The following is a 13833-nucleotide window of genomic DNA, read 5'->3' on the forward strand; positions in this document are numbered from 1 at the left end:
ACAGCAAGTAGGCGCACTCCTTACAGGAATCAATACCACGCAAACCCCTTAACTTTGGCAACATAACTTTGACAACTGGCAAAAATAACATGAATTTTCAGTTAGAATGGGCAACGGATTCCTCTAGATGCCCAAATCTTGCTTGGCCTCAACCACATAGATTCAGCCCAAAAGTTCCCGCTGTTCTTGCAATGTTGAAAAGCAAGGGATAGATAAGGTGCAAGTGGCTGCCAGAATTTTAACCCACTGTGTTGTCTAGACACGCTCTGAGCAGTCTCATACAGATGCCTCCAGATGCTTTTACAACACTCATCTAAACACAGATCTCAACAAATGACAACATGCCCTCATTGGTCAGTCAGCCCAAGCTAGTGATAACCACACTCATACTCTGGAAGACAGATCAGGTATAAGGCTCCTGACGCATACAAAAAATAAGCTGTGTTTACATGCATCTTCAAAGCATGGTACTGTTTTGGGAAGGACATATGCCCAAGCCCTAAACCACAAAAATGGAGAGGCAAGTCAGAGAGCACAGACACTGAATGGAACAGAAGATAGTTAGTATTTCAGGCACTGATTTGCAAAAGAAGAGATTTCACATAATTCCCTCCCAACATTCAAGAGGATTGAATTCAGGAACTTTATGAACTATTTTGGGGCAACAGAGAGCCAAAGTTGACTCAACATCATTAGATCATTATTTGCAGCATATTCTTTGTCTCACACCCAGGCGCATACCTGCTTCTTAGTTCTCAATGAACTGTTTGCACTCTTCGGAAAAAATGCTGATGTCTGCTTAAACACTGACATCTCTACAGATACACAGAATTTTGCTTTAAGCTTGGTACCATTTTTGAAGCTCAGTTTCTAAACTGTAAAATGATTCTGAGCTTAAATTATTGCTTCAAGACTTCAGTATTTTTGCTTTAGTGACATCAAAATTTTTATTAAAGAATCTATAAAGTAATTTTTAAAAGTCAGATAAGGCAATGAATATCTTCATTGCTCCATAGCATAACAATTGATACTGCAGTCCTTAGGCAAAATTTTCCAGAAGTACTTATCAAGCCAGTTTTATACAGAGAACAATAAATCCAGCCAGTAGATTGAACATCACTGCCTGTGCAAAAAATCAGAATTGCTCTGCTATAGCTATTGTATGATATATACTATTAACAATTAAAGAAGGTTACCACTGCCAGGAGGCAGGACTCTGGGATATAGAAACAGGAAGATACGCGTTCTGGCTCTACTACTGCAACATTTCAGATGGCTATCAGGTGCAGCATAACAACCATTGTACAGTAACTAAAAGGCCACAGCTATCTTACAACTCAGTCAGCACTGCACCGTTTCACTTTAAGTGGTTTTTGTTCTTTGATCTGGGTGCACAGCTGACCTGGCTAAACCTTACTTCAGCTGAGAAAGCTACATGTTGCAGCAGCACTGGGCTGGTAGGCATTGTGAAATAAAGTGGGAGGTCTTATGTGCTCATTTGTGTGTCAGTACCCAGAATGCTTCTTTTCTAGCTTCCAGCTACTTTATAGAAGCGCTGCTAGGACTGGAACCGTGGGAACACTGCAGTGGCAGCACGTGTGGGTGTGCTCACATGTGCGCGCGGAAGGCCCTCTTATTCTTTCAGTATCTGACTACATACAGTTTTGCTTGAGGTGCAGATGTCTGACACGCAGGTAGGAAATATGAAAGCACTGTCAGACTTTGCTCAGTTTGATATTAAAAAAAAAGCAGGGAGGAAGGAGTTCAAAAATGACTGAATGAAACCCACCCTGCTTTACTGCAAATAGCAACCAGCAAAGCCTTAAGACCTCCTTTATGAATTCAGTCATAGCAGAGGCATACTGATCTTTAGAAGGCAAAGAGCACTCTGAAACAGGAAGAGAGTGTGAAGCACACCAAGGCCGTATCTATACCAGTATGCAAAGACGGAACATGTGCCAGCAGTTCAGCTCAAGAAAAAGGCTGTGGCATTGATATTGGATTTTGAGGACCCTGTTTTGTCACCCTGCCAGGTTATTCACATTTTAAATCTCTAGAAATACCCTGGAATTCAACCGTGCTCCGTGCCAGTAATGTCGGATGAAGTGAGAGACAGGTAGTGAAAGGGGACACCCACTCAAGTAAAACCAGTATTTGTGAATGGACACTCTGAAAAGACCATACAGAAAACAAAGCAGAAAAAAATGCAAAAGCATGTGAGAAGGTAGAAAACCCAGTCAGGGATACAACCAAAAGAAAATAGAGCAGTTATCATATGTCTCAAGAAAAGCAGGAGCTTTGGGAAGTGGCAGGAAGGTGAAGCAGCTTATGGGAGGTTAGTCATTCATCCAAGGACAAAAAGGGAGGATATAAAAACCAAAAATTTAAGAGGGTTACAGAAGTGGCAGAGGGATCTATGGCTCCTCTACCTCCTGATCTGGTGGGGTTCCAGCTGTCACAACTCCCTACAGCTTCTGGTTAGGACTCACTGCTGACTTAGTGGAGCTAGAGATCTAGATGGAAGCTTCTTTTGTGAGTGGCAAGACCAGACAACGCACACCTTGTTCAAACAGCCACACTGACAGAGAGACTATGTCAGTATACGTGCACGATGGGTGCCCGATGCATATAGGAATATATGCCTTGTAGCAATGCTTTAAAACCACCCAAAGCAAAAAAAGGAGGGGGGGGGGGAAGCAGTTTTGCCAGTAAACTGAATCTACAGCAGGGGCGTTTGCCAACTCACCTCCTCTATTCAGAAGTCAAGCCTTTAAAAGGCAGAGCTGTGCTGGGAGAAGTCTACAAATCTCATCACATAAACCTCATGAAGACCCACAAAAAGACCAGAAAACTCACTGCTTCTTACACAGCCATGACAACAGTCACACACATACCACTACTATCAACATACTAACAGAGACGCAGGGAAAACACACCACACAAAATAGTGTGTGCGTGTGTGCGCACGCGCATGTGTGTGTACATGCAGACATACATATATAAATCAGGAAAAACGAAAAAAATACTGCTGAAAGTAGAAGGCAGAATATCTGACACAGCAGACTAAGGCATACGGACACACAAACACCTCTACATAAGATAAAACAAAGCAATGCAGAGATACACATCAAAAAGGAAGACCACCACAAAGACATATGTGTTTCACCTTTCCATCCACAGAGACAGACAGACAGAGCTCAGACACACAAAAACCACACAGACTGACAATGATTAACACAAACACACAGAAGCAGACACGGGATCCTCCTTTCATTTCCTCACTAGACGATCTAAACTTTACTCCAATGTTATTTGCCCCTGGCCACAGTCTACTAACCCGAGAGCCAGATTAAATCTCTCCATAACTATCTGCAAACACTGCTACAACCCAAATGACCTTAGCATAGGATATCTATTGGTTAAGCCCAACAGAAAAAGGCTACAGAAAATGGAAGCATTCAAAACTCGGCCAGCAATGCCAGGTAAATTAATTGCTTACAGAGTATTTTCAAGACTGCACCACTTTTATAGAAGAGTTCTGAAGACAGCGCAAAAGCCTTGAAACTTAAGCCCGGTTCTGCACAGGATGTACGATAAAGTGTTCCGCTTTCTCTACCCTATCATCAGAACACACGCTTACCATCCTGGTCTTCCCCCGTCAAACTCCTTGCCATCTCTCAAAAGAACCTATGCAGGAGACTTCTAACATTTTCTTATGATGGATATTTGCTAAGTTTCCTGAAAAATAAATGGTTATTATTTTTTTATATATTTTTTGGTGTCCACTAAAGGTATCTTGAAATCTCTCTGCAAGAAGTGTTGTGATGTATGCAGATTTTGGAGGGTGGAGGAAAAGTGCCTGCCATGTTCTGAGCTAGGACCTATTAAATGGGCACCAAAAAAGACAAGCAATACCAAAATGTAGTAGTCTTTTTTAAGCAGTTATAGTCCCTATCTTGTTCTCCACATGCAATCTCACCGGGTGTACTGGATTAATTGTACAGAGTACAGTGCCATAAAAGCCTTGTAAGAAAAGGAATGTATACCTCTAATAACATTCATTTTAAATTTATACTGTGGAAATGACCAAGTTGGAGACTCATCACTGTTCAGGGAGCAAGAAAGTGGAATTTCTTAATTCTGCTTCCCAAACAAAGCATGCCATATAAAATTAATTTCCCAATCTCAAAAATATCTCCACTTTCAGAACTGAACTCTCCTCTCACAGGCATTCATACATCCACCCCACCATTCCCTCTTGGCACATGACTGACAGAGAATAGACAAGCCATTAAAAACACATCCACCTCCAGCCATGGAGATAATGTGGCTTATTACAGCTCAGCCTTGTCACAGTGGTTCTGACACTCCAGCTGGAGGAAAAGAAGGGTTAAAGGCAGGGACAGGAACAGGGGCTAAATAGAAGACCGGGAGAGGAACAGGAACTTGAGAGAGTGAGACACCATTTACTGATCAAAAAAATGTGGAAGCCAATCAAATCTATTAATTAGGCCTTTTAGGCTAGCTGTACTAACTACTGTATTGTGTGTGGAAGGGATTTAATTAGCTTTGGTATTTTTTAAGGGAAAGTTATATATGAGTCTGAGTGTGTGTTTGCATGTTTACAGAGACATTTGGGAAGTAAATTAAGAATCTTACTGAACAGTCTGAATGGGCTTTGAATGTTGCTTCTCCCTGGGGCTAGTGTCACTGCCCTTCCACTCCAGACACTTAAAACCCACGAAAAGTTCCCAAAATCTCCGATAGACGAGGCAAAACCCATACAACAGATCAGCAGTGTAAAACTCAGCAGGCAAGAGTTAATTCGACTTTTCGTGTTTGCTTTTACCCTTTAGGAAGGGGCGGGGGGGGGGGGGAAAGGGGCCGGAAGTTAACTGCTCATCCCACAGCCAATTGCACTACCGCCAGCTAGCCAGACATCCTGGTGTCTGCAAGCAAGTTCTCAAGGCCCTGTGGCATTCGTTGCTGCCCGTTGATCAGGACTAGGCACTAGATGCCAAGGTGGCCTCCCACCCACATACTAGACAAGCGATTCTGGGATCTAAAGGCAACTCAGACTGGGGGGTGGAGGCGTGGAAAGGCCCACCTAAAATAAATGTGCTGTCTGGATAGGCAGACTCAACACTGCATGGCATACCTTAAAGAGGCTGCTGCAGCTGGCCCTAGACAGATTCATTTACTGAATTTACACATAATCCAATACAGAAAAGCCAGTCTGGTGGTAAGATTCAGACTCCACTGGGATACTCGTAAGTACAGACTTCTCTCTTCACATACCAGGCACTTAATCTGAATATTAGTAAACTGCATTATTGTCAGGATTTTTCTTAGCAGTCACATTTTATTACAATACATGCATTTAGACAATTTAGCCTTTGCCTCCACCCCTGGAGGTACGCAGTTGAGAAAAAAAGTTGCATATATTTGTGTTTGGAGCAATCTGTTACTTTTTCACTTATGTCTTCCTTGTTTTGACCCCTAATTCAAGCTCTGAAGTTCCAATGTCACATACTTTCTGCTAGAGTCTGGGGCAACGTGATGAGACTCAAAGATGAAGTTTACATTAAGATACACAAACACACATATGTAATTTAATTAAACTACAACTACTGTATTCAGAACAGAAAAAATCTAAATCCATAACTATAATAAAGTGCCATCTCAAACACTGCTCATCTACACTGAAACACACGTGGTGAGAATTAACAGCATGGTTAGATTGCTAAGTGACTTTAAAATGCAAAGTACTTGGTAACACATGGGTATATCAATGGATGTCACCTACATTATAGAAAATTCCCCTCTTTCTTCCCCCTCTCAATTAAAATAAGAATTAAAGACATCACTTACCCTGGGGGCTTTTCTCTTGTATTTGTTGTTATAGTCAAATTTTTCTTTCATTTCATCTAAGAGCTGGCCCAGCCTAGTTTTCTCCTCTTTCCCAGTGTAATCCTGGCTGAGGAGGATATAGGACCTCCAGTTTGCTGAGTCAAAGCCCCAGTGGCAAGTCCTGTTTTCCAGGGATTTGTGAGAGTGGACCACAAATTTGTGAGGTGGGTACATAAGCCTGCAGTCCAAGCACTGAATGCAGGCTGCACTCGGGTTACTGTAAAGCTCTGGTACCAAGAGACCCTTACACTTCCCAAAGCACTCGTGATACACCTTGAAGCTCTTCTCCGTGAGCTCCAGCTCAATCGTGCTGGAAAACTCCTTCTTGCAGTGGGGAGGATAGGTGCCACCGTAAAGCAGGGCATTACAAAGCCTCTCAGCATCAGTTTTGGTAATGAGCCCGCAGGAGGGAGCAGAGAAGGGCAGGATGCCCATGACTTTGAGGATCTCCAGCTGGTCAGCGGTGCATCTGGAGCAGTAAATATGTAGTTCATCACACACCGAATTGATCTGCTGCAGGGAGAAGTCCCTGAGCACCGAGTTCAGGATCTGGGGCAAGCAAAGCCGCTTTTCTCCGCCCACCACAAAGCAAGAGATGGTTTCCCCTTCCAGGATGGTCTCGCACCTCTCTGTGGATCTGTCCGAGGGCATGAAGAAGGGACCAGGCATTACTGGAGGGGGCTGGATAGGAGGCAGATGCAATACAGGTTCTGCTGGGTCTTTGCCATTGTCTTTCTTGTACATCTCCTGTGCCCATCGTGCTGAGAAAGCAGCAGGGCCACCCAGGGAGCTCATAGAGCTCAGATGAAACTGTTCCAAGGTCTTCTGCAGTCCTGGATGAGGCTGGAAGCTGCTTCTACTTACAGTCTCCATTTTTTAGTTTCTATTCCCAGAACAAACAACAAACCCCTCAATTATTTTCCACCCTGGTAAAAAAATCCACTCAAAGATTTTTTTTAAGAAAAAAGAATTATAAAAAAAATAAAACAACCCACCCTCGTTTTTTCTCCTTCCCACTCAGGTTTAACAATCCACTAATGAAAAGGAAATAAATCCTTTTTCGTATGTATTTCTCTCCTTCTTCTTTTTCTCTTGCTTCGTTACACTTTCAAAACCTCCAAGTCTCCAAAGATGCCCCGGTGGAGCAAAGAGTCACGCCAAAAGAGGTCTTCATCCGAGCACTCACCCCCCTCAACCAAGCCCCCGGGCAAACCAATCCCGCCTCCCACACCTCCGACACACAGACAGACAGACACAGACACGCACACACACACGCCACCCACAAAAATACAAAAAGTCTATGCCACGCTCCGAGCACCAGGGGCTCAAATATGTTCTGGCGGCTGCTGCTTCTCTGCAGTAAACTCCCTTCTGTCCATATCCACCAAAAGGAAGGAGCGGGGGAGGAAAGTAAAAACCAGAAGGAGGAAGAAAGCTTCGTCTGTGGAGGAGAACAACGCAGAATAAAATTAAAAGGCCCAAATCCCTGGCACTTCCAAAACGGCGAGGGGACTACAGACGGACAGATAAGCAGACTCCCTTCTCTCTCGTGGTCCCTTAGCTTGGTCTGGGAGGACTCTTCGCCTCTCGGTTTTCCTTTCTTCCTTTCTCTCGGTCTTTTCAGCGTGCTGTGGGGAGCCGCGGTAACAGAGCGCTCATCCTCCCAGCTCCTCTTTCCAGCAGAGACTGAGAGTGCCTGAAAGCTGAGCTAATGCAGGCTGGCTCAGCCTCCCTTACTCCTCCCCCTCCTTCCCCCCCCTTTCTGTTTGTTGGTGTCTGCCTCAGTCATTGAATCACAGCCAAGAATGTGACCAACTCCCCAGGCTGGGCTCTTCCAGGAACAGCGGCCACCTCCCCCCTCTCGCTCTTCTTAGAGCTTCTGCAAAGGCAGGCGCTCAGAAAGGCCCCGGGCGGCAGCGCTGGGGAGAGAGTAAAGTGCTGGGTTCACAGACCAGTGCGCTGCGAAGGAGGGGCGGGAGGGCGAGGGCTTTTTCCTTCCTACAGTTTTATTGCTGAACGATAGTAAAAAAGGAGCAGACTGAAATGCGCCTGTCTCACACTTGCACGCACACAAGTGCAAGGGCACCACATAAAACCTATACTTGCAAAACCTGCTTACAACATGTAAATGTAACTTTCAGCATACACCCCTTTGTATTAGCAGAAATCACACGCGTGCAAACACAATACACATGCCAGCTTTACAAACACAACCTATGATATGAAACAGTATACACTGATAGCACAATCTCAAATGCAAAATATGACAAGTCATGCACCACATTTACACAACACTGCATATACATGCACTCGATATTTTAAAAAGCACTTCATAGAATAAAGAGCAAAATACATAAATGTCATACGCCTAACACACTCTACACATCTAATGCAAACCCCATGTGTGTTTAACACAAGGAAGGAATATAAGGCACAACTGCAATACAGGAATAGAGAAAATGAACTACCAAAACTCCCACTGAAATGGGAACGCGACTTCAGGCTCCAAAAAATTCATATGTCACAAATTTGAGCAAGTCGATATCCCTATTTCAACAAAGTAGATACGGAATCTTTAAGGACCATGGCTAATAAGAACCTCTTTTTACATCCCATCTGAGACGCCGCGCTTGGCTGTGCTCTGTACAGACCCAGAGAGAAGAGCACCCTCTACTGAGCGATTTGCACCACTTGTTTTTTCAGAATTGAGGCTTTCCTTAAAAGTCTCCCATTCCGTTACTGATCCCTTTTTCAACCTTGAACAGTTTGGAGAAGCTAAAACGAAAATATCAACACGTGTGCACATATCACCACTGCTGAATTTTGCGAAATTTTATTATTATTTAATTATTCTGAGCAAGAATTAAATGTTCTCTAGTCTGTATTAAAATTAATTTACAAAACAAAAAAGTTGACTTTCCTTTTTTTATGAGCTACATAACTGAAATTCTAAACATTTTTTAACCAGTTCTAATTACACGCATGAGAAACAAGTTTAAAAGGTTATTTCTGTGATCACAGAATCTCTATAAATTCACTGTGTGTGCAAAAGAGGCTGGAGAATAGCTTAAAGGAAATACAATTGTTGTTAAAGTTTTATTTGTAATGCAGTTGTCAGTCAAAGAAATATTCATAGTTCTGATTCTTTCCATGCTGAGTGATGCAGAAATTGAGCATTAGGATAGTCTCTTCTGAAAGTGTTTACCATTATAGTATAAATTCAGAGAAAACAGATCAGGAAAAAAGAGGTAGAACAAATAGATGAATTTCCAAATACCACTTAATAGAACAAAGTAGAAAAAAAGAAAAGGATGAGATTTAGTCAAAATCAATCTGATATTTTATTTGAATTTTTATATTCTGAAATCACATTCAGAGTAAGGGAAAGAGGTGTCACAGAGTTGTAAAGAGCCTTGATCTTGCAACTGAATCAGCATCTCTCATCAGAAAAGCCCTCCCTCACCTATCCAACAGAAGTATCAAGCCTTCATGTATTAAAAGGGAGTTCAGAGAAGGGAAGAACCAAACATGCTGATTCAAGTCATCGATTGTATCTTCATGTACTGAGAGAAGATGCTTAGAGAACATTTACCAAATTGTTTTATGAAAGAAAGCTACTGCTGGCAAGAAGTACCCTTTGGGTTTGTGTTCATACAGTGCATAGCACAATGGATTTAATGATCCATAAGTGGAATTCTTAGGTATTACCACCATACCAAAGGTCTAAAGATGGGAACTGATAATCAAGACCATATTGTGCTAGTTACTGATTCCTGATGTGAAAGAGGTTACCATGTTAACAGAAAGCAAGGCTAGGAGTATTCTGCACTGAATAATAGGGTCATCTAAAAGGTTTAATTGAGAATCATTTTCAATAATATTCTTTTGAAACTGTGTGTCATTTATTGATAATATGAAGCACATCCATGCCATCATTTCCAGACGAAAAGGTGTGCTTTATTAGAAAGAAAATCCTTCCTGCTGTTCACCCTCATCTTAGAGAAGTTCTGAATGTGACACAGGAGAAGTACTAGATACTTGATGAAGCTCATTAGGGGTATGGGAATTTAACTGGTTTTCATAGAAGGTACTCGGATACAATTATAATGAGCAGTAGAATAATTCCCTAGACAGAGTTAATTCAGTTTCAGCCATTTTTTATTTCACTAAGATATAAATGTCCAGATGTACTCAACATCAAGTACGGAGTTCCTGATCCTTTTTAAAGACTGAAATTAATGCTTTGAAGGAATTTTGGTTAGTAATGTAAAGCCTCTTAGCTCTGGAAGATGTTTCTTGGCACTCTTTCTCCCTCACCCTTTAGAAATAACAGTAATAATTTCAGCTTATTTTAAAAGAGGTGCTACTTTCCCTTCCAAATGTGTCTTTTATGCAAGTAAATCACTGGAACATGCAACAGATTGTTTATGGTTGGAATTCATACATGGAATTCCTGAAGCAGAGGGGACTACCAAAAACAGGAAGGATGGGCTTGTGGTTAAGGCAGAAAACTCAGGACATCTGGAGCTGATTCTCCCACAGACTTCCTGTTGCCTTGGGCAAGCTGTTTAGTCTCTCTGTGCCTCAGTTTCTATATTTGCAATATTCAGATTGTGAATCAGAGGGGCAGCTTCTGTACCTAAATTCATGAAGTGACAGAAACCAATTTTGCGATTCTTAGAACAACAGTGCTAGAGATGGGCAAAGCATTAGAATCAAATAGCTCAGCCTGCAGTTTTCTCCACACAGTTCTAGGCATCGGAAGACTGGCGTTTGCAACTCACACAGTAACAATACAGTAAAACTTCCATTTGTCTATATCTTTGTAGAATCAAATAGCAGTAGAGTGGGAGAAGGGGGAGCAAAGAGTGATCGCATTCGGAATTAAGGTGACAGCAGTTTCTGAAGTCTCTGCCTCCCTTGATGATGGATTGTGCAGTGCAGTGCATTTTAAAATTACATTCCTCTTTCCCCCAGCAACTGCTTGTCTTGCTCTAGTTCCACAGCCCTCTAGCTGGAGAAAGGAGAAGGGAAAAAATATCTCAGAGGAAGGGCCCTAACACCACAGTGTTTTTCTCATTCTCTCCCTCTTCTCCTCCCCCTCCCCACTGGCTTCAAGGCCAACAGCTCCTGGAACACAAACACTCTTGTAAACTTCTGAACCACACAGCCCTGTGGTGGGTGGGTGTTTGCTCCCGGCCTGCCAGTTCCAATCCACCCACAGATTCCGAAGGCCCCGAACAAAAAGCAGACTCCATTTTCCCTATTTAACAGGCAATTCATTTCCCCCTACACCCGCACATCACCTTTTGCAGCACTGCAAGCTTCTCACAACTATCATGTCCCACCTTTTACGTCCTCCCAAAGTGGAGGGTGACATATTTATGCATATTTTTAGATATATACACAAAAAATATATTCCAAAATGATTCACCCTAGCCCTGCTCTGCTTTAAGATGTCTGCTTAGACAGGAAGACTTGGGGATTATCAAGGACTGTGCTTCATATTGAAGCTATTTGACAAAACATTGGGGAAGGGCCTGCTTTGAAGAATGTGAAGAAGGAAAATAAGCAAAAAATGAAACGTGCAAATGTGACACACATCAAAATTCCTGTTGTAGCTTAATTTAGATGGTAATTCATTACAGCAGCGAGCATCTAATTTCTTCATGTTTGCATTGTACATATTCACTTCTAAATGTGACATTCGGGTACTGAAGCAAAACAATTTCTACATGAGTAGAACATACTATGCCATTTCCTTCCCTCCTTTCTTTTAAGGAACCTCTGCTAAAGTTGACCATTTTCACTGAATATTTCCCTTATAGTGAAACTGGGGAACATCAAACTATCCAGAACCTGCAGAATAAGATTTCAAACTTTTGTTGAAAAAGACATATCTAGGAGTCTGACAACCTTTTTCAGTCAAGTATTTCATTTTTTCCATCAACATACAGATGCAGCTTACAGAAAAATATTTCACAAATGTGTATCAAATTCTTACCTTTTTGGCTAAAACAAATGTTGAAACATTTATTTTTAAAATCTTTTTTAATGTATTTCTCTTAGAAATGTACTGAAATAAGCAGATTTTAAAAAAGCTAAAAATGTTTCACAAATCAGTCACACTTAAGAAAAACCCAACAAAAAATTCACTCAGTTTGAGAAGGTCAGCAATTGATTCATGTCAACACAAGTCTTCTCTCTCTCTTTTTTTTAAAATGGAAAAATCAACTATTTGTACAACCTCTTTCAGGCAAAAGAGCTCAATGATGGCTGGGTCTTCCATGACAGTTACCACCCATTGGGTTCTACCATTTTCTAGGTGATCTTTGAGATGCTGCACAACCTTGAAAATGTCTATATCACACTTCATACAGACCAGTTACAGGGTTGGTTTACATATTAATAGCTCATTTATAAAGTCATTTTAGGCTTTTACTGTGCTCCAAGTTGTGGCAAGATCTATTCTGGGAACAGTAAAAAAACAAAACTGGTAATTATGATACTGTAAGTGGGGAGGGAATATATAGGTAGATGTAAAGCTTTCAGAAATTGCTGGATTAGATGAGTTAGCAGTTGGTGAAGATTTTTTAAGATAACTTTGGATAGCAGGATAAGTGGGAGGTCATTCTGGTGGGGAAGGCAGCATTTTGGCTCTTTGCATAATCCAGGGATAGTGAAGTCTGTACATTGAACAAAGTCTGCCTACTCATTATTTTATTCAAAAAAGCACAGGGAGCAATGCGGCTTCATCATCCTACTGAATAGGGACCCTACTTGTCAGAAGGTACAGGCAAAAGAGAAACAATTTTCTGCTTAAAAGCAAAGCTACATCTATTATTCACTTCAAATGTAAGTCTGATTAGCAGGGAAAAAAAGACCCTAAGAAATGCTTTAGTGAGGCATTCAGTCCTAAGGAACAGAGCTTTACTAAGATTTTTTTTTTTTTTTAAAAGGATTAACGTATTTTTACTAAAGTACAGCTGCCTGCTTTTCCCATCAGTCATCTCAGTAAGAACAAAACAATTTTTACCGTCAGTGTGTAATGTAATCATAACAGCCAGTTACTCTAAAAATCCACATTTGATTATGGATATGTACTCTCAGTCCATGCCATATTCTACTGACCAGCTCCGACTGCTCAGTTTACTATTGGTTCCATTATTGCTGCACAGTCAAAACAAGTGCATGGGAAGCACAGCTAGAACTGAAGCTGGATTCTCTTCTAGTATTCCCAGGGCACCCTCTGTCAAACACACTGCAGTCTTCCGCCTACAGGGAAAATCAGCTGTCACTGCAATTTGGATCAATAAGCTAATGAGCTCAGGGTTTAGTGATCCTTTACTCTTCATAAAGCCCTTTGGCCTTTAGGAGGTTACTAAGATTTAAAACAGTAACTAATGTTTTAGTTACCTTCTCTAGGCTGGTTCAAACAGCAGCAAAAATAAGTAGGTGGAGTTTCTTTTGCTTGCCTGATGGCACACAACAATCTTCATTTCACCTTGCTCTCCTACTCTCCAGCCCTTTCCACCATTGGCTGAAGAAACAGACACCCTGTTTCTCTATCATTGATTGGACTCAACCTCTCCCCTTCTTGTAAAGCATGAACAGTGACTGAGGAGAAATCATGGATGCTATAAACCACCAGGATCCACTTGTGGAAGTAGGTTAAACAGTTACTGCATGTTTATACTAAGTATTGCCTTCTGGGGCCCATGCACTGCCTCAGGGCTACTGCTATGAGCTTTTGAAGAGCACAAGAAATGCAGTAAATTTTTCGTGAGGCTTAAGTTGGTTTTTTTTTCCCCTTAAAAGTGCCTGAAAATATTTCCATTCAATTTCTTAAATTTTTAATAACATAAAAGTAAGACCTTATGGCAAGAAATACCAAACCTAAGCTCTTAACATTAACACCCAAAT

The 13833-nt window shown here is 41.6% G+C and overlaps 1 protein-coding gene across 3 annotated transcripts in view; it reads right to left on the reverse strand.

Annotated features, from left to right (window-relative positions):
• SKI (SKI proto-oncogene) overlaps nt 1–7641 on the reverse strand; it is a 122744-nt gene extending 115103 nt beyond the window's left edge. Inside the window, exons 1-2 of one of the 3 annotated variants that reach the window (XM_064525433.1) lie at nt 6906–7638; nt 5872–6793 (exon numbers count right to left, since the gene is read on the reverse strand). In XM_064525433.1, the coding sequence (XP_064381503.1) occupies nt 5872–6783 (912 nt within the window). In that variant the 5' untranslated portion in view covers nt 6784–6793; nt 6906–7638. Of the gene's footprint in view, nt 1–5871 lie in introns of all 3 variants that reach the window. The other 2 variants (XM_064525434.1, XM_064525435.1) reach the window with 2 other exon arrangements.
• Between the last annotated feature and the right edge of the window lie 6192 nt (nt 7642–13833).

The sequence above is a fragment of the Dromaius novaehollandiae genome, chromosome 24 (assembly GCF_036370855.1).
Source record: "Dromaius novaehollandiae isolate bDroNov1 chromosome 24, bDroNov1.hap1, whole genome shotgun sequence".
In the NCBI taxonomy this organism is placed as follows: domain Eukaryota; kingdom Metazoa; phylum Chordata; class Aves; order Casuariiformes; family Dromaiidae; genus Dromaius; species Dromaius novaehollandiae.